Raw genomic sequence first — 21,081 nt, 5'->3', positions numbered from 1 at the left:
CTTCCCATCCTTCAGACTAGAGTTTCACAGAACCTACCTTGGGAAGCACCAGCCCAAACCATGCACAGCCACCTCCTGAGAGCCGTCAGCTGCCTTGACTCATGGCCAGATCCTACCCCAGATGGCATAGGACGCCAATCCCTCCCAAAAGTGAACCTGAGCTCATCACATCATGAGCCAGCCCCGCTTGGCCCATCTCGCCAGTCCTAATCCCACTCAGCCCTGGCTTTCTACCACATTCCGTTTTGTCTAGTAGCTGAGCCATCCTAGGGCAACAAGAGAGGAGAAAGGATTCTCCTGAGAATTCACATCTTCACTGTCCACCAGATTGACACCCAGAGGGCACTGTTCACCTTGAGGCTGGAATCCCATTGGACAGGGATCTCCTTGTTTTTCCTGCTTCCCTCCCTTCTGGCTCTTCATACCGTGCTCCCTGACATCTACTTAAAATGCCTTGGGCCTGGGAGGAGACTTTTATTAGGTGAGCAAATCCAGCACAACCTCATTCCTGATTCAGAAGACTAGCCCTGGCTATTCCAGCTGGCATTCTGAAAATGTATTATTCCGTTTCTTTTCTTAAATCCAAACTAGTTGTGAACCACAGCCCACGAGTGTACCTGTCCTTCCTCTCTGGTTTTTCACCTGTCCACAGCCCCAGACCCCCAAGCTTTGGGGGAGTCTCCCCCCACCTCCACCCCCCACCCCCACCCCAGGCAGCTCTGTTCCAAGAAAAGCTGACACTGCAGGACAGACGGGAATGCTTTGTTACAGACGTGAGTGGTTAGGTACCTGTGGGTCTTGCCCAACCAAGGTGCATTTCCCCCTCTGCTTCATGATGGTTTCTTCCTCTCTGCTTTGTGATCATCATACAGGAGTCTCTGCTTTGGATGCATTCTGGGATCTCTGGCTTCTAGAACCCATTGCCTAATCCTCACCCCTTACTAAAACCTGCTCACAGCACACCATCAATCAGTGTGTTCGCATTAGCTCAACTAAACAACGCCAAGATGGGAAAGAGTCTGGTGGCCAAGGACACCCTGAGCGCCCATGAAAGTGGAAAACCAAGGAATGTAAGAATTCCAACATGCACTTTCACACAACTTCACACAGGAAAATAGCTTGAGTCTTTAATCATTTATGAACTAAGGAAAAGAAGTTATAACTTCAGAAAGGTGTAGCAGATGGCAAAAGAGATCCTACCTTACCTAATCATATGCTTTATCACCTTATACTCAAGAGAGTCCAACACATATGCAGTCACATCAAGGGAATATGCACCCCTGAGCGCTGAGGGGGACAGTGCAGTGAAAATGGCTACTTCTCAGACTCGTAGTTGGAATACCATCCCTGAGCATTATTTTATATACATGAAATCTTTTTTTTTTTAAAGATTTTGTTTATGTGAGAGAGAGAGCATGAGCAGGGGGAAGGGTAGAGGAAGAAGCAGACTCCCCGCTGAGCAGAGAGCCCCACTCGGGGCTCTTCCCAGGACCCCTGGATCATGACCTGAGCAGAAGGCAGACTCTCAACTGACTGAGCTACCCAGGCACCCCGATAGATGAAATCTTTTTTTTTTTTTTTAAAGATTTTATTTATTTATTTGACAGAGAGAGACACAGCGAGAGAGGGAACACAAGCAGGGGGAGTGGGAGAGGGAGAAGCAAACTCCCCGTGGAGCAGGGAGCCCGATGTGGGGCTCGATCCCAGCACCCTGGGATCACGACCTGAGCCGAAGGCAGTCGCTTAACGGACTGAGCCACCCAGGCGCCCCATGAAATCCTGATATAAAACAGTAGACAGGTAGCTTCCAACGTTCGGTGCCTGTGTTAGCTAATGTCAAGGGGAGGAAAAACCCACAAACATCAGTTCAGTGCAACGGGAAGCATCTGCCCTCAGAGCTTTGTGTCGTCTGGGATGAGGCTGATCTGCACTGGGCTCGGCTGGTCAACTCTGCTCAGTCTGCAGTGGCTGAGTGGCTGTGCTTCTCACTTCAGGTGTCTGGACTGCGTTGGTGGCTTGGCTCTACGAGTCTCTCATCGTCCTTAGCGGACGGGCCCAAGCTTGTTCTTCTGACGGCGCGGGCAGAAGCAGGAGAGAGGAGGGGCGCCTGGGAGGCTCAGTTGGTTAAGCGACTGCTTTCGGCTCAGGTCATGATCCTGGAGTCCCGGGATCGAGTCCCGCATCGGGCTCCCTGCTCGGCGGGGAGCCTGCTTCTCCCTCTGACCCTCTCCCCTCTCATGCTGTTTCTCTCGCTCTCTTTCTCTCAAACAAATAAATAAAATCTTAAAAAAAAAAAAAAAAAAAAGAAGCAGCAGCAGCAGCAGCCGGAGAGAGGAAGCCCCAGCGCGCGAGCACATGGCCAACCGCGGCTTGAGCCGCATCTGCTCCCATCCCATTGGCCAAAGAGAGTCACGTGGCCACGCCACGCTCAACGTCCCCCCGGCGAGGGCCCGCCATCCCTGGTGAGGCCCCGACAGGGGAGTTGGAGGGTTGGGGGGGGAAGGAGTGAGGAGCCAGGGCGATGGCACCACCGTGCTCACCTGTGGTACACAGGACAGAGCTAAAGACAGGGTTTCTTCTGTCAGTTGCTACAGCAGCAGCATTTTGTTGCAAAGATGCTCCAGGGAACCCGGCAGTCCTGGGAGACCCTTGAAGGTAAGTCAGAAAGAAAAAAAGGAAGGGAAAAAAGACTTGTTCTTTAGTGGTGGTTTTTCACAGCAGCTCTCTGCCGGGAAGCTCCTCAAGGTGCGCACAGGCTCCGTGAGCCCGAGAACAGGCCGCCGCCCAGAGTGATCCCGAGGAGCGTGCAGGGCGGGCACACGGAAGGGCAGCGTGGCCACCAAAGAACTCTTCCGTGGCCGAGGGTGGTGAACCTTTCTGACAAATGGGTGCCAAGGAAGCACCAAGGAAGGGAGAGCGCCCCGGGGGCCGGCCAGGTGAAGATCAGCCTTCCCCAAGAGTCAGGGAGAGCAGGAAGGAGTGGCAAATGGACAAGGCTGGAGCCTACAAGTAGTTGGCTTTCCATGCCTAAATTAACCGTGGAGTGAGCATGGTTACCCACGCTGTTTTGGTTGCTCTCAACTTATTTGTTATTTGAAATGCAGTTTTTATTTTTATAAAAAGAATACAGATATCTGGCTTAAGAAGTGAAATAAAAGTGGAGGCTTATAATGAAAAGCAGCGGTCTCCTGCCTCACTCCCTGCTAACCCCTAATTTCTTCTCCCCAGAAACAACTGTTTTCACTGTCTTCTGATATTTTCCCTACTTCTTTCCCCATGCTTCTGTTGCTGTTTCTGGATTTTTTTCAACTTCAGACACAACCTATTCTCTTCTTACCTAGGAAGGTGAGACTTGCACTCTCTTGCACTCTCCCCCAGTTTTCACCCCACACATATATCCCTTCCCCCACATTCCCAATATAGACTTTTGGTTAAATGAGTATTTAGTGTGTACACTGTTACGAATATGAAAAAAAATTGTTCACAACTGGGCCATTATAGAACACTATGGTTACACTTCTTTTCAGTGCAACCTTTTGTTTCCCCAGGAGCTGATAATTGCCCTTCTTTGTGTTATTTCTTGCTTGGTTTTCTACATACTTATCAATAAGACAACCTAAACTGTCAAAACTGAAAACTTCACTGATAGAATCAAGCAGATAAGGTAAACTATTAGTTTCTTTTGTCTTATGACAAAAGACGGAAGTGAGACATCCTTCTGGGAACGGTTGGTTCTCTTGCTCCCAGCTGTACAGGTAGCTCTTGTTCTGGAAACTCCTTTGCTCCCCTCTAGTGTTGAATTCCATATTGCCTGCATCCCCTGTCTTCATCTTGGTCTATCCTCTTGAGGGAGCACGACGACCAGTAGCCTCCTGATAAAAGGTGCACAAGTCCTTACTTGTCTGAAATGTCATTATTCTATCTGCACGATTGATTGATTAGGTTACAATAACAATTTGCCCTCAGAATGTTTTCTTACTTTTTTCCTAGACTTTCAGAAATGTTGCAAAAACATTAGCGTTCTATCTAATGCCTTTACCGAGCTTCCCCTGATGCTAACGTGTAACATAGCCATTGCACAATGATCGAAACGAAGGCATTAATTTTGGTGCACTGGTATTGACTGCATTATGGACTTTGGATTTCATCTTTTCCCGATCATCATTTTATGTTTCCAGGGTCCATTCCAGGATCCCATATTACATCTCATTGTGGAGTCTTCTTAGTATCTTCTTTTTTTTTTTTTTTTAAGATTTTATTTATTTATTTGACAGAGAGAGACAGCGAGAGAGGGAACACAAGCAGGGGGAGTGGGAGAGGGAGAAGCAGGCTTCCCGCAGAACAAGGAGCCCGATGCGGGGCTCGATCCCAGGACCCCGGGATCATGACCTGAGCCGAAGGCAGACGCTTAACCGACTGAGCCACCCAGGCGCCCCTTCTTAGTATCTTCTAATCTGGAACAGTTCCTTAGTCTTACTTTGTCTTTCATGATCTTAACAGTTTTGAAGAATAGTGGTCAGGTATTTGGGAGAATGTCCCACAATTTAGATTTTCCTGATTTCTCATGATTAGACCAAGGTTCTGGATTTTTGGCAAGAATACCACAGAAGTGATGTGCCCTTCTTAGTGCATCTGATCAGGGGTGTGTGAAGGTGGTGTGACTTATTACTGATGGTGTTAATCTTGACCACTTGGCTATATGGTTTGTGCCAGTTTTCCCCACTGTGAGTTACTATTTTTTTCTCATAATTAATAAATATCCTGGTGGACATACTTTTTTAAAATTTTATTTTAATTCCAGTATAGTTAACATACATTGTAATGTTAGTTTCAGGTGCAAAATATAGTGATTCAGCACTTCCATACAACACCCAGTGCTCATCACAAGTGCACTCCTTAATCCCCATCACCTATTCCCCCCCCTCCCCCTCCCCACTCCTCTCTGGTAACCATCAAGTTTGTTCTCTATAGTTAAGAGTCTGTTTCTTGGTTTGCCTCTCTTTTTTTTCCCTTTGCTTGTTTGTTTTGTTTCTTAAATTCCACATGAGTGAAGTCATATTGCATTTGTCTTTCTCTGACTGATTTATTTCACTTAGCATTCTACTCCCTAGATTCGTCCATGTTGCTACAAATGGCGAGATTTCATTCATATTTATGACTGAATAATATTCCATTGTATATATATGCCACATCTTTTTTTTAGCCTTTTTCTTAATCTTTATTTTGCTGTATTAAAAATAGTTGAAAAGAATCTATGTTTCTTGTAAAATCATAGCATTTTGTTCTAAATACTGAGATAAAGTATTGGCTAAAATAATACCTGAGGCATATATAAATATTTTTTAAATGCTCAAGGAAAAATAAATAAACTGGAAACTGAGGCTGGGTGGCTCCGGTCTGGCCCTCCACCCCCAGGTGTGCCCAGGGAGGGTAGCCCAAGGTTTAACCACTGCCATTTCAATGAGTGTTCAAAATTCCTTTTTTTTTTAAACATTATATTACATTTTTTAAAAAATTTATGTCCATCACCCATTACCCCATCCCTCCACCCCTCTCCCCTCCAGCAACCCTCAGTTTGTTTCCTATGATTAAGAGTCTCTTATGGTTTATCTCCCTCTCTGATTTCGTCTTGTTTTATTTTTTCCTCTCTTCCCCTATGATCCTGTTTTTTCTCAAATGCCACATATGAGTGAAATCATATGGTATTTGTCTTTCTCAGATTGACTTACTTCACTTAGCATAAAACCCTCTAGTTCCATCCACACCATTGCAAATGGCAAGATGTCATTTTTTTGATGGCTGAGTGGTATTCCAATGTATATATGTACCACATCTTCTTTATCCATTCATCTGTCGATGGACATCTGGGCTCTTTCCATAGTTTGGCTATTGTAGACATTGCTTACGCCACATCTTCGTTATCCATTCATTTATGGATGGACATTTGGGCTGCTTCCATATCTTGGCTATTATAAATAATGCTGCAGTAAACATAGCGGTGCATGTATCCTTTTGAATTAATGCTTTCATATTTTTTGAGTAAACCCAGTAGTGTGATTACTGGATCATATGGTAGTTCTATTTTTAATTTTTTGAGAAGCCTCTGGTGGACATACTTTAAGACAATGCAAATACCCTGTTTATCCTCAAACTTTCACCCACTAATTTTAGCCTCAATTGGTAAATCTTGCCTACAGTTATTACTGTAATATTCTTAATGGTAATAATTTCTATTTTCCTCCTTTCTTCTACATTTGTTAATGTAATTCTTTTGTAAGGTAGAGCTGTCCCTTCTCCATTTATTTAGTGATTCATTTATTTATTTACATCAGCATGGATTCAAAGGTATTTATTTTTTTCTAGGGCCTATAGTCCAATTCATTGTTAAACTTGCTCTCAGAATTTTGAAGGCTTTGCTCCATTATCCTTTAGATTTTAGTATTGTCATTAAGATGTTTTAATGCTATTCTAATTCTTGCTCTGTTGTATGTGACCTATTTTTCTCTTTTAGGATGTTCTGAAATTTCCTAATATTGTGTTTTTGTGTTTATCTTTATAAAATGTATTTGTATTGGGCCCTCCAAAGACTGATCTTTCAAGCTAAAATTCATGTGTTCTGGGACATGTTCATGTTTTATTTATCTTATAATTCATCCCCCTTCACTTTTTTTTAATTTTTTTTACGATTTTATTTATTTATTTGACAGAGAGAGAGACATCGAAAGAGGGAACACAAGCAGGGGGAGTGGGAGAGGGAGAAGCAGGCTTCCCGCTGAGCAGGGAGCCCAATGCGGGGCTCAATGCAGGGCTTGATCCCAGGACCCTGGGATCATGACCTGACCCGAAGGCAGACGCTTAACAACTGAGCCACCCAGGTGCCCCTATCCCCCTTCACTTTTTTATTTATTTATTTATTTTATTTTTTATTTTTTAGAGCAAGTGAGAGCATGTGCAAGGGAGTGGGAAGAGGCAGAGGGAGAAGATAATTTTTTTTTTTTTAAGATTTTATTTATTTATTTGTCACAGAGAGAGAGCACAAGCAGGGAGCGGCAGGCAGAGGGAGAGGGAGAAGCAAGCTCCCCACTGAGCAAGGAGCCCAAAGCGGGACTCAATCCTAGGACCCTGGGATCATGACGTGAGCCAAAGGCAGACATTTAACTGACTGAGCCACCCAGGTGTCCGGAGAGAGAGACTCTTAAGCATGTTCCACACTCAGCACAGAGCCTGATGCAGGGCTTGATTTCACGACCCTGATGTCACGACCTGAGCCAAAACCAAGCGTCAGACACTTAACCCACTGAACCACCCGGGTGCCCCAGGAGATTTTTGTTTCTACTTTATCTTCCAACTTTGTGTTCGATTTTCAGTGTAGATTTCCAAGAGCTCTTTCTTGTTTTCTAAATTTTTTTTATAGCAATCTTGCCTTATGAATCTTGCCTTATGGGTATGATATCTTCTCTTATTTCTAAGGATATTGATCGTTTAGGGGAAGTTTTTTTTTGTTTCCTGCACTGATCTCTTCTGAGTTAACTTTTTGTTTGTTTTTGTCTCTTTCACGTTGGAGGCTCTTTTTCAGATGTCCCATTATCCTTTATTGTCTGTTTACACTGGAGTAATGCATTGCACAGGATATGCACACTGTGCCAGACATTATCCATGGTCCCTGCAAAGGGGAAAGCAGATCTTTACAGTGGAGAGATCTAGCAGTCACTGCCTTTACCAAACTTCACTTCACCACTAGTGAGACAGCAGATGTTATCTCCTGATATGATGCAGTATGAAGTAGAAAATCCATATGACTTGCCAAAAACATCTGATCTGAATCTATCCATGCCTTTAGATCTAACTTCCAGTTGACAGGATTTACAAGAGATACAAGGACAAGTTAAATGATACCACAAGGAAACAATCAGGCAAATCAGTTGTGAGACCCTCCTTCAGTTAAGTGACCTGGTCTCTTCCAAAAGGGAAGGGGACAAACAAAAGGAAGAGGACTGTTCTAGGGAAGAGAATAAAGATACATAATAACCAAATGCAATGGCATTCTAGGGACAATGAGGGAAATTTCAATATGGATTGAATATTAGACTGTATTAGAGAATTATTTAAAATTTTCTTAGGTGCAATCATGGATTATGTATAGATTTCAATTATGTATGATAATGACCTTCTACTGAAATATGTAGGGGTGAAATATCACAATGTCCACAGCTCATTTTCAAATGGTTCAGAGAAACAATATATGGACATATATTTATCTATATTTATTTATCTGTATTTATCTAAAGATATAGCAAATATGTTAAGATGCTAATTATTGTACAACTTAAAAGGTAGGTATATGGGTGTTCATTATACTATATTTCCAATGTTTCTATATGTTTACTTTTTCCATAATAAAAATGTAGGTGGAAAAAAGAGGAAGATACCAAAAAGCTGCTAGAAGCTTGTATGAGCCCTGGGTCTGTGGGCAGGGCTCATCAATCAGTGAGCCAACTGGTTCATGAGAGGACCTTCAGATGTCAGTGTTGACATCTTCTCTCCAGCTGGTCAGAACTCCTACAGAGGAGCCCCCAGTCCCTGCCTGGGGAGTGCAAACCTCACTGCCGGGGGCTGAATGGGGAGGATGTCTGCAGAGCCTCACCAGTCAGTTCACAAACTTTCACTGAATTCTCCTGTTTTCATAGCTGTCTCATCCTCAACTGGGTAATGCCTCCAGAGAATAAGCCAATGGTATTCTACCAGGGAGCACTGGGGCAGTTGCCTGGCCTGAGTAAGATAGTGAAGGAATCTGAGGGTCTGTCTCTTCATACAGGCTTCCCACCAATTCTATTTTCATCCCCATTTTGAAGCTTCCTGATAGTCCAAGTCTGGAGATCTCCCAGGGTTTGGTGCAGAAGGACTTGCTTATCACTGTGAGGCTACAGAGCATGGTCTCTGGGCCACACTTCTACAGATTCTGCTGTGTGACCTGGGACAAGTTATTTAACTTCTCTGTACTTCATCCCCAAAATCAGAGTACAAATTCTAGCGTTGTTGGGGTATTATATGAGTCAATGTACCTTCAACACTTAGACCAGTACCTGGTACAGAGGATGTCCTCTAAGCCACACACACACACATACACACACACACAACCCCCAGCCAACTTAGGTTTCCACTTTATTTGGTCTATGAGATTACTTTCCATCTTCCATAATTTTATTGCTATCTCAAGCCTGCTACTTTCTCTTCTGCTTTCTTTGTCCATGTGGGGTTTGGCCTTTTTTTTTTTTTTCCTTTGCTGTACCGCTAGTAAGGTTTGGGCAGATAGTTGAGTTACATGTATGTTGCATTTCCCAACCTTAAACCACAAGTCTCCACAACTTTCTTTCTCTGTCCCTCCTAATGACCCCCTTCAGGTAGTATATTCATCATATTCTAGCCCAAACTCACTGGAATGCTGCAGGTAGAGCCTGGGGAGTGAATGTCCAGGCTTCTCAGGTCTGAAACCAGCTCTTAATGTTGATCTAGAAAATGGCTGAGAAGTGCCCCAAGATAAACATGCTGGTTGAGCTCCTTTCTGAAATCGGAGTCATCATCACTGGCTGAGGGGAAGGAAGCGCTCGTGGCATGGCGGGCCACCCCCAAGCTTGTGTAAGAATCTTGTGACCCACAGCTGTGTCAGAACAAAACAACCAGCAGGCTTCTCACCCCCGCAGCCCAGAGCTCTTGATTCCTAGGGATCATCTGATCCCTAGAGAACTTAATCTTACCTTCAAAGTGGTAGAAGGGGGTACCTTTGCAAATGACTTACTTGAAGAGTTTGGAATGCTAATTTAGAGGAATGAATTCCCTCCACAGGTAGGATTAGGCCCGTGGAATTCTGTGATCTTCACGTCTTCTTCTGCCTGGGTCATGATGTTGTCCTTCTGCACCTGGAGAAGCCCCACTCCAAGTACAGGATACAACTGAGGAAAGAGTGGCTTTTCCAGTTAAAGACTGATGCTACCTTCTGGCTAGTTGACCCTGTACTTTAGCACTCTCTACTGAGCAGAAATAAAAGAGCTTGGGCTGCTTGTTTTCCATTTGCCATTCCCCACCCCTGTCTACCCTGCTCTATGCCCTGGGAGGCCAACCTCTGATGGAGATAATGGGGGGTGGGAGGAAGGAGAGGCCAGATTATTCCCTATTCCAGAGGGGTGCTCCCCGGCTGGCCAGTTAGCTCTCCACTCCCTGGCTCTAGGCCACTGTTTTCCAAGTGCCTGAGAAGGTGGCAGTCCCACATACCCAGACCTTCCCTCTTGGGCCTTATTTCTGCACACAGTAGGTCCCTGCTGTGTGGACAATGAGAGATAGGGGGCCCACATTCATATGGCCTTGAGCAAAGTTGTGAATTTCCAGCTCTTACATTTCTGGCGGTACTCCTTCCCTTTTTCAGCTGTTCTCAACTTTTAGATTTGCGTTCTTAACAAAACCTCTCCTGAAAAGATACTGAGAATTCATTCACATTAAAGTGCAAATAACTAAATCATCCTTGCTGCCCTTCTTCTAGGGATATTTTCTTTTAAAAACTGAAGTCCAAGGAATGAACCTGTAAATGTAGAATTTCAAAGAGGAGTGGAATTTAATGTGGGCTTCAATTTCCAGTCTTCTGAAATCACTCCTAGCCATTCAACCTACTAGCCTTTGTAAGAGGAGGGTGCATTTAAATGTGGTGAAGAAAGCATAGTGTATAAACTTGTCCAATCACTATGTTGTACACCTGAAACTAATGTAAAATTTTAGGTCAACTATACTCAAATAATAATAAAAAAAAATACACTGCATGGAGGAGATATTAATTCTAGCTTACAGTACTTTTATTGAAAGTGCTTTGGGCTAGGAAAGGGGGAGACGCACTAAAATAGAGCTGTCAGTAGAAATGGTAGGAAGGCGGAGGGAGACTAAGTGTCCAGAGTTTCAGAATTCGTAAGAGCTGTCTTGTGACTTCACTCCCACCCCCCTACCCTTTCACCAGCTATAACACCCTCTTTACTCCAGAACAAGTCTGGGTCTGGAAAATTCTAAGGCAGCAAAGAAAGCCTGGGCCCCCAGAACTCTGTGTTTCATATGCATTTTTAACGTACTGTAGCATGACTTCATAGTTGTCCCATACCAAAAGCTAGACTGTGTGTCGGAGGGCAGGGACAATGTGTCTCCTTCATCCTGTCGTTCTTGTACATAGCTCAGTGTTTGGCACATAGTCAGTGCTCAAGAAACACAAGTTGACTAGATGGACACATTACCTCACTGAATTCTAATTTTCTAGATCAACATTAAGAGCTGGTTTCAGACCTGAGAAGCCTGGACATTCACTCCCCAGGCTCTACCTGCAGCATTCCAGTGAGTTTGGGCTAGAATATGATGAATATACTACCTGAAGGGGGTCATTAGGAGGGACACATTACCTCACTGAATTCTCACAAGAACTTTGTGATGTACTCCCTATTATCATTCCCATTCTGTAGATGAGGGAGCTGGAGCTTAGTTAGGTTAAATAATTTGCCCAGGTTACCCAGCTGGTGAGGCACAGAGCTGGTGTTCTAGTCAGTTCTGACCGACTTTAAGGCCAGGCTCCAAACCAGAGCACTTAACTGCATTTAGACAGCACCAGTTTGAGCAAAGGGTGGGGCTGCACCTCCATCTTGATAGTGGTACTCTCATGGAAGAATTTTCATAACCTTCAAAATCTTTGTATACATTTATTTATATCCTTTATATTTTCCCTCCAGGTTAAGCCAACATTTCATGCCATATGAAATTGAAGTTTGTGGAATTCAAAAAGGTAAATACAAATGGCAAAATGATAATGGTATCATGTTCATAATCTGGAGATAGTTTATAATCATGATGCCTCCTTTTGTTTGAAAAAATGGAAATGCTTTTGTGAGAACTAATTTGTTTAGGTTTGTGATTTCATGCTTGAAGTAGGCTGCAAAAATATCCACATGGATATTTCCAGGTTCCAAGTTGCTGGTGGGGAGGAGGGGGTCAGGGGAGGGAGAAGGATTCATTATTAGGTCTTAGCTTGAAATCTCAGGCAGAACAAGGCCATTTTCTCATGGAAATTTTTTAAATACTTAGCTCTGTAGCTGTAGAGCCAAATCTCCTTGGGGGTGAACGTTGTCAGAGGAGTGGAAATCAAGACAATGAGGTAAAAATAAAAGACTCCTTTTTTTTTCCTTTCTAAAATTGTTTTGTTTTTCCTGAGCTGCTGCTTTTATGAGCCGTATGGGAAAGGGATACAGGGGTCATGCTTCACCACACCAAGAAATACGTCTCTCAGTAAGTTGGAAGCAGTCACAGGTTTCCATAATCTTGTGAGAGGAAAATGCCTTGGGTCATACTGAACTCACGTTCCTCATTCCTAATTAGGAGTCCTTCAGAAACCTAGGATGCATTCCAGTTGATTAGCCCTCACCAATATTATTTTGCTAATCATGGGTTCGACTAGAAGCTCACAGAGCCAAACCAATGGGAGCTGTTGGGGAACTAGAATTAAAAACAAATCTGCCAACCTCTCCACAAAGGTAGTAGAGAAGGAAGACAGTTTTCTTATTGAATAAGCTTTCAACCAGAATGTGATGTGCGTCACAGGCCATCAGCTAGAGATTGCAAAGACAGAAAGGAGTCTCACCCTCTGATACAGCCAGGCAGACACAAACCATTACCTACATAATAACCAGTCCTCAAGGGCGTGACAGCACCATTTGTCATACAAGGTTCATCCTAGATTTACCTGATAATTGGGGTCACCATCTGTTAGCTAATTGGCTTCTCCTATCTTTATGACAGAAAGTAGTTTTGCAACGTGGAGTGAGGTACTTTGCCGAGTTAGGCTCCTGCCCTTCCACAGAGACTGGGAGGCAGGCCCTATCTTCCTAGATGTTGACATTTCAAAGGGATTGGTCCCAGGTCCTTGAGAAAGACATTCCTGAGTCCTAAAGCTGGCAACAGCTTTATTTAGCTTTTTAAAGGATTTACATACATTTCAAAGAGACAGAGGAAAGAACTTACAAGTTGTCTAAAGTTAATGCTCTAAGAAAAGGGATGCAGGGGAGAAGTCTCTTCTTTTCAACGGGGACAATTAACTCTCCTATTTTGAATTTGTATTTGTCCTTACAGGCCAAGAGGTGGCAGCAAAGGTTGGCCTCTCCACCTCCTGTTCACCCAGGGACTCTCCCATCTCATCCCAGGCTCTGCAGAAAGAGGCACAGACTAAACAACTCATCATTCCTATTTGACTTCCATCTGTCTGAAGGCCAGGCCTGGGGCTTCTGGAAGGGAGGGCTCTGCCCCACCTTCCCTCCCCCTCCGCCCCAGCCCATTCTCCACTTATCCCGCTGAGTTGCATCATCTTGGTTCTGAGGAAAGTGCAAGTCTTCTGTGAGGGAACCTCCCCACCCCACCTGAGGCTGGGTTGGGAATGCTTGAGGTGTTGATGTGTGTTCTAAATCCTTGAGGACAAGAAGGAAAGGCAAGGTCCTGGCTCACCCACGTGTGGGGCATGGGCGCCTGGTCCACTTGGAGGGACACAACTATCCCAGGCCCACAGGAGGAGGTGCGTGTGTAGACCGGGGAGGACGGACAACTGAAAACCACAGCAGAACCAAGTCAAAACCAACCCCTGTGGTTCACTTTCACCAAGAGGATTGATTCTGACCAAGAGAGGAAGGAGAAAAATCTTTAAAATCTGTGAGTCAGAAAGGGAGAAACTCAGCCTCATATTCAGATGGGTAATCAGCTCTCCAAACTGGAACAGTTCTCACTGTACACAGTGTTCACAGAAAAAAAGAACAGAGGCATTTTAATTTAAGAAGAAAACAGACACCTGCTGTCCTGCATTTATTGCCACATCCACTGGCGCACATTCCTGCTTCTTCACTCACTCTCGGGGATTAATGGGAGCTTGATGGATCTGAAAGGTGTGGGGGAATTGGAACAGGCAAAGTACCTCTCAGGTAAGGAGAGCACCATTTAAAAAATAAACCAGAAAGCACGATTTGTTTTTTCCTAAGGTTTCCTGTTTGTAGCTCTGTAATGTGTATATGTGTGTATATATATGTGTGTGTGTGTGTGTGTGAATATGTGTATGTATCTCTCTGAGCAGAAGAGCAGGAGGGAAACCCTTCCATCCGCCCCCCTACCTCCCCCTTCCATGGCCTTGGAGGGCCCTGGCCTGCCTCAGGTGGGGAAGCAAGGGCTGAGGTTACCCTACTGAATACTGACTGCCCTACCCTTCAGTTGCCAGCAGCAAAGGGAGTGTGATTCCCACTTGCAAGGGCTAGCCTGGACCTATTGTCATTTTGCTTCCAGGCAGGCAAGGCTAGCTTCCCCATGGTCTTCAGGGAAGGCTCTGAGAAAGGATGGAGTCTTAGCCTCCCTCCAGCACCACCAGTGTTAGGGTAGAAGCAGAAGGAAGGATGGGAGCCCTGGAGTGAGCAAGGCGGGGCCCCTGCCTGGGAAGGAGAGCAACCTGGCCCTCCTCCCAGGCACTGGCTCTGGGCCCTGCGTGTGCTCTCACTGGCCACCTACCTCCAGGGCCTTGGCCTCCCCAGCGGCCCCCTGCCATACCTCACTAGGTCCCCACTTAGCATTCCCTCTGCTACTTAGACTACAAGTCAGGTGGTTCTGAGCATGACATGTTCCACAAAGAGCATGTATGACTTTTTGCTGTTGTCTTTACTACAGAGGATGCCTGAAGTACAGGTTCGTGCTGCCATTTTGGCTCTCGAGCTAATGAGCCTCTTGGAGTTCTCATTTGGGGATTTCACTCTGGACAGTTCAGAGGACCTGGGGACTCCCCGCCATGGCACCCAGTTCAATAGCTTTAAACAGTTATTCATTATTCACCCAGGTACTCAATGAGCAGCTCTCAGTACCTAATATCGTTATAGGCTTTGAAGAGGATCAAAGGATGTAAGGCATCCCCTGATCTCTAGGAACTTAGACCATTCTTGGACAGACTATGTGCCCAGGTGTAGAACAGCCCCAATTCAGGCACTAACAAGTGGGCCAGCACCAGGAGAGTTCAGGGAGGGGATGAGCAGGGGCTGAGGCATATGGGCAGAGCTTCCTGCACGGTGGGATCTGAGAACCTTAAAATCATGGGCAAGATTCCAACGGGAAAATATCCTAAGCCTAAAAGACAGGAGGGGTTCAGGAGGCTTGCCTAAGGTTGTGTGACCCCAGAGGCCTGCCGCCACAGCTGGCATCACTCGTGTAACTACAGGACGGCCTGCTGACACGGAAGCTTGAAGAGCCGGAGCACGTGCACAGAGGGCATGGGAAGTCCCAGGAAGGTGCTGGGGGGCCTTGCATCCCACGGCATTCCCACACTCACACGAGGCAAACATCTCAGAAGCTGGGGAGGTAGAAGGCTGGCAGGCTGCCCTTGGACTCTGAGGCTCTCCAACCCCACCTTCTGTCCAGAGAGTTGTATAGTTCCCATTCCAGAACTCACCTGCTGGGTGATTCTGTGACTGATTTGGCATTCAATCCCTTCAAACGGGGACCAGCAGGGAGTTCTGGTCAACACCAACTGAGCACTAATGGGCATGGTTCTTAGGATATTTTGTTTTGTTACCCTTCTTCCCAAATCTTATCCAAGGCGGGGAAGATGAGAGGAGAGCTCCTGGGGCCTATTAAGAGCACATCTGCCTTCAAGGATTTGCGGCCGTCGTCACACACTACCTGCCGGTCCCCCTGTCCACTCTGTTTGGTCCAAACAAGGAGCACACTCTCAGAGCTGGACAAGATCTTGGTGCGTCCTGATGTTAGAAAAGAGACGGACAGTTGTCAAGAGAAAGGAAACAGATGCCCACAGCGTGATGGCTTCTGCGGTGACAGGATGTCTGTTTGCCCCAGGGGTGGCAAGAGCGGGCATGTCAGTCAAAAGACATCCCGGTCACCTTCTACCCTGCCTCCCTGCTTTAGGACCCTCTCTCCACCCCAAGTCAGCTACCCAAGCCATCCTCCTAAGTACAGATCTCCCTGCCACATATCAAAACAGTTCAGGACATTCAGAAAGCTCATAGCAGATGGACCCTTGCCTATTACAGAGGGATGGAAATGTTGGGTAAAGTATCACCAAAAAATTGCATTTTAATACATGCTGTCCTTAAAAGAAGGGACATCCTCAAGTGACAGAAATGAAGAGCAAAACCAGTCAAAGCAGGTAAGTGTAAGCTGGGAGCCTGGAGCCCACGGAGATACTAGAGAAGCCAAGGTTAGGCTCTAGGGACTGGGCTAAGGTTATAACACCTGTATGGGAACAGGAGGTATGGCCTTAGGCTTGCTTGGAAGAGAGAAAATTTTGATTTGAGCTCAACAGAAAAGCAAGAGCATCAAAGAGATGCCCCTTCCTTAAAAAGGGGATTGGGAAATGGTATTCACTAGCTCAGGAAAGTATGAAGAAGTAAATGGTCTCTTTGGAACATGGGTGCAAAAAAAAAAAGTCACCTGTCAGAAATTGAATCCCTAGGGCCTGTGCCATGCATGGGCACAGAACCCAAATCGATGCCACCTGTGAGGCCATGAGCCCCAAGCAGAAAAACTAACATAATGTTTGATCTAAAACAGTTGAAACCTCCAGGAGCCTAGTCAACACTAATGTGAAACCACTCTGTGTAGAAACATTGTCACAACGCAGGGCACATGGGGGTCACACAGGAAAAACAAATCCTACCAAAGATGAGCTCATGATAAAAACTGACACATCAGGGGGGAAAGGAGCCTGTGTGTGTGGGAACCAGCTGATGCATCCAGCAGGGTACTCGGTATTTTGGGGACTGCAGGTAATAGAACGAGCTGAAAGAAGCTATCAACACATCCATACCCAGCACTTCAAGACCAGAACCCACCAGTTCTGGCCCCATCCCAACTTGTTCCTCCTGTGTCCACCTTCTCAGGTCATTCCAATCGCTCCTGTCACATACACTCAAAATCTTAACGCCATCTTCAACTTGTTCTTCTCTCAGCTTTTTCCCTCAAAAATGGCTTTCAGTTTCTCCTCTTTCTTCCTGCTCTCTCCTCTGTTACTGCAAAGGGCGGCTAGCTGGTCTCCCTGCCTGCCCGACTCCAGTGTCCCCCTTCTTTTTATTCCACCCTACACAGCCACTAAATTATCCTCCTAAATGTTAAGTCCACTGATTTCACTTCCCTGAGCCAAATCCAGATAGCAAAAGTCCAAATTTTCCCCAGCTTGGACTTAAAGTTCTTCCCAGTTTTGTTTCCTATTATAATACAGCCCCCTCATCCACCCCTCACCCCACGCCAGCTTACTTGTCCTTCCTTCACTCCCCCTCATACTTCCAAGCAGTCTCCTTCTGCTATATGTCACTTAATAGTTCTGTGCCTCAAGCAAGTCAGAACCTCCCCCAGCCTCAGTTTCTAATTATGCAACATGAGAATGATACCTACTTTGCAGAATTGAGAGAATCTGAGAACTATGGAAAGCACCCAGCACAGAACTTGACCCCAGTAAGTGCTCAATAAACAGCTGCTGAATTGAGCCTCTATCTGCTTTTTTTATGGGAGTTTTGTCCTACTGCTTCCCCAAGCAGAGCTCCATGAGGCCTGAGGCCTTGTCCAATCTGTCTTTGCATCTTTGTACTTTCCTGTGCCTGACACAGGAAAACCTATCTACTGACAAGTAGTGGAAAGAACGGAGCATGCCTAACCTGATGTTAGAAGGAAGAATTTGGGTAGAGGGACCTAGTGGATCTCAGATGTTGGAAGAGTGTTGAGGACCCATTTATACCGTGTCACTCCAGAGAGGGGAGAACCACCATCCATAAGGAGGAAGATTTTAGTCCAGAGTAGGAATAGCTAACATGTAGAGCTGTTTAACATGAGAGCAGGTGTCAAGTACGAGCTGCTTGCCATTAAAAAGCTCAGATTATAAAAAGTATTCCTCCGTTGGATGATCGGTAAGACCAGATCAGTGATTCTTAACTTCTGGGAGTTACAAAAGCCTTTGAAAGTCTGATAAAAGTTATGGATCTTCTTCCCCCGCCCCCCCAAAAAAGGCTCAAAGCATAACGTTTTGCAAATAATTCTGCAAATAATTTCAGGAGCTTCATGGTTCCTAGGTAAAGATCACCTGAAAACCCTTGTAGGATGCTATGTTCAATTTTCTTTTTTACTGTTAATAATGAGAAAGAAGCATTTTTGTTACATGTATCTTCAAAATCCACACCTCCCATCTCAAGGGCCTGGCTCATAACTAAAAACTCAGTGCTGTTTGCCCAAATTCAATGCTCTACATATTTGTTGATTAAATGAATGAATAAATGAATGAAATATTTGATTAATCTGATCTTTAAGGAAAGATATGTGCTGTATGGAGAAAAGAGAAAGAAAAAAAGATAAAAATGAAGCATTTTAGAGAAAGACCAATACAAGATGGTAAAAGGTGGAGAAGAGTTCATCAGGGTCAGAGAAAAGGATAAATTTTGGAAGGCTTTAACTCCCAGCCTCTTGCCCAGGGCCAAATGCCCGAGCGAACTTCTAAACCCAAGGTTCCGTGGGGCCAGAGTCACCTACTCCTATCTGCTAGCCCTGGCAGCTTGCACTCACAGTGATCGTGGCACATACCCAGGGGCACCAGGGAAAAATCACTCCTAAGATCGTAACCATGTCCAGATGATATTCTAATCTGATTTTGAAATCTCTTTCCCTCTGTAAATTTAGGTCTTAATTGTAATGCAACCATTCATTGTTCTATTATTACAATTGCTCAGTTCACCCTTGGTAATGAGTTATTAAAGGAAGTATGTTGAGGCATTTTTTTTCCCCTTAGAGTATTATTATTCAAAGAATAGTTGGTTTTCAGCATAAACCCTCGTGACAATAAGCCCCAAGAAGAAAATATCCTGTCCAAGCACAGAAGGACGTCTTATTTGACAAACTGAGCTTCAGATTCTCAAGGACTAGCTGCTTCTTTCAGTTCGTATGGGCAAAGGCACGCTGCTCTGCCTGGATCCAGTCTTCTTGCTCTCCCCACTCCCCCCGCTGCACCTGCGCTCACCTGGAGACACAGTGGCAGCGGGATTTCAGGAGCCTTCTCAAGCTCTGCAGGGCCTCGGGCAGCCCAGCACCGGTGAGGGCACTGCAGGCCCGGAGATCCCAGCTGCGGTCCTGGAATCTCTCCAGGCCCAGCCTGTCTCTGATCCCGAGCAGCGGCAGAGCATCGGGCGCCTCCTGCTTGTTGGCCAGCACCAAGAAAGGGACGTGGGCCATGTGTGGATCATTAAGGACTTCCACGAGCTCAGCCACCGCCTCGGGCAAGCGAGCTTCATCTGTGCTATCCAGCACATACACGAGGACATCCGTGCCTTCCAGGTAGTCCTTCCAGTTGGCCCTCAGCTGGGTTTGCCCCCCCACATCCCAGATGGTCAGACACACATGCCCAGGGACTCTGAGAGGCTCCACGTTGAAACCAACAGTGGGCAGGGTCTCCACCAGCTGGTAGCCCTTCAGTTTGTACAGGAGTGTGGTCTTCCCAGCTGAGTCGAGGCCAATCATCACCACCTGGGCTTCTGCCTCGTGACCTCGGGAATTCACAGAACCCATGGTGGCTCCTGCTAACCCCTAGGGGAGAAAGGCCAGGTGCACACATCAGCCATTCTTTTCGGGAGGAACACAAATCCACGCAGGCACATCGAAGAAGAGCCTCTCCTCCAAAAGTAGGAAGTGTCTTTACCATGTCAGGTTTCAAACACAGGCCTGCGCTGTGAAAGGGCCAGGAAGTAGGGCAAATGAGTCACCCCGAGCTGATCTATCTGGGGGGGGGAAGGGGGCTGCATCAGAGAAGAGGGTAGGGCTTCCTGGAAGACACCCAAGGCGGGCTCACCTTCCTTGGTAGTTAAAGCAAAGAGGCAAAAGGAAGTTCCAGTTAGATATAACCCAGTTCAGTAGGAATGACCGAAAGAGGTCTTCAGTTCTGGCTAGTCTGTGGCTTCCCGCCTCTATTTTCCTCCTATAAGCCTAAATCCCGAAGTGGAAGCTAGCTCCAGTTCAGTGCACCAAGTGAAGAGGACAGTGGGCTGCCTCTGGAGCTCCCCTCAGGACCAGCACTGCGTCCTGCAAACAGTGGTATTTCAAATACGGTTGCCTGGGGACACATTTACCAGTCACAGCCAAGTGGTTTCCTCCATTGCCTTATCAAGGTAAACTGCCTATAGAGCACGACTCACTTTTTTTTTTCATATAGAAATGCCCAATTTCTAAAACCAAGCCCTGTTCCCGACCTAGGGGACACGTGGCTGGGACATCTCTCCCCCGGGGTGGAAGAAGGGAGGGGGGTGGGAATATTGCGGTTGCCCCTGGAAGAAAATAAGACAGGCGGCGTTCATTCCTCCGCGGGCGGGGGAGAGGGCAAGTAAAGTTACCTCGGTGTTACTAGGCTGCGGCCGAAAGCTCCTCCTCTGTGGCAGTGCGCTCGCCCGCAGCTGCTTTCCGCGCGGCGGTAGCGTCCCAAGAGCGAGAAGCGAAGGAACTGCAGGGGCTGCTGCCGGTTCCCCTTTTCCGCTTCCTTCCCCAGGTGGTCGGGGCGGGGCGGGCTCCACAGCCCCTCCCTCGGCCACGCGCGGCCCGAGCTGGGCTCCCGCAGCGGACGAGCCGCGCAGATGTCCCGCGCAGATGTCCCCAGCCCGGCGAAGCCTCGCACCAACCCCGTTTCTTAGCAACTCAGAACACATGCCTTGATGGTTTTTTGGGTTTTGGTTATTTTTTCTTCTGGAGCCTGGAGATTCTTTTGTTTGCTTGGACCCTACAGACTTTTAAAAACTGCCGAAGTATGATTAAAACCCTCTAAAAAATAGTAACTATGTTGAAGGTAAACGGTAAAAATTTAATAGTTGTGTCACTGTGGTGGAACTGCGCAGTTAAACTTACTGCTTAATTTTTTTTTCGGCCATGTCATCATGTTTTTCCCAGCAAACAATGATACCTCCAGAAAACATAATTTTTTAAAAATTATGGCCAATCAGAAGCCGTTGACTCTGCAGCTCTCTAATTGGCATCTGCAGCTGCAATGATTTGGCTCTTGGAACCAGT

General features: G+C 46.0%; 2 protein-coding genes across 8 annotated transcripts in view; one reads left to right on the top strand and one right to left on the bottom strand.

The window, feature by feature from the left end:
- Positions 1-14,023, top strand: part of EBPL (EBP like) — a 55,522-nt gene extending 41,499 nt beyond the window's left edge. For 2 of the 6 annotated variants that reach the window (XM_035003437.1, XM_035003439.1), the window contains exons 4-6: positions 11,754-11,806; positions 12,233-12,306; positions 13,147-14,023. In XM_035003437.1, the coding sequence (XP_034859328.1) occupies positions 11,754-11,806; positions 12,233-12,306; positions 13,147-13,368 (349 nt within the window). In that variant the 3' untranslated portion in view covers positions 13,369-14,023. Of the gene's footprint in view, positions 1-11,753; positions 11,807-12,105; positions 12,320-13,146 lie in introns of those variants that run through there. The other 4 variants (XR_004678933.1, XR_004678932.1, XM_035003440.1 and 1 more) reach the window with 4 other exon arrangements.
- Positions 14,024-14,087: 64 nt separating this feature from the next.
- Positions 14,088-20,639, bottom strand: ARL11 (ADP ribosylation factor like GTPase 11). 2 transcript variants are annotated; one of them, XM_035003435.1, is made up of 2 exons: positions 20,415-20,639; positions 14,088-19,614 (listed from the first exon to the last, which is right to left on the bottom strand). In XM_035003435.1, exon 2 carries the CDS (start codon positions 19,594-19,596, stop codon positions 19,048-19,050), a length of 549 nt encoding a protein of 182 aa, XP_034859326.1. In that variant the 5' UTR covers positions 19,597-19,614; positions 20,415-20,639; the 3' UTR covers positions 14,088-19,047. The 2 variants fall into 2 exon arrangements, with proteins under 2 accessions (XP_034859326.1, XP_034859327.1); XM_035003436.1 differs by having other exon boundaries at positions 14,088-19,754; positions 20,415-20,497.
- Positions 20,640-21,081: the final 442 nt, after the last annotated feature.

This window comes from Mirounga leonina, unplaced genomic scaffold (assembly GCF_011800145.1).
Source record: "Mirounga leonina isolate KUSES-001 unplaced genomic scaffold, KU_Mleo_1.0 Mir_127, whole genome shotgun sequence".
In the NCBI taxonomy this organism is placed as follows: Eukaryota; Metazoa; Chordata; class Mammalia; order Carnivora; family Phocidae; genus Mirounga; species Mirounga leonina.
Note: the sequence above shows the minus strand (reverse complement) of the source record. Positions and strands in the feature narration are given on the sequence as shown.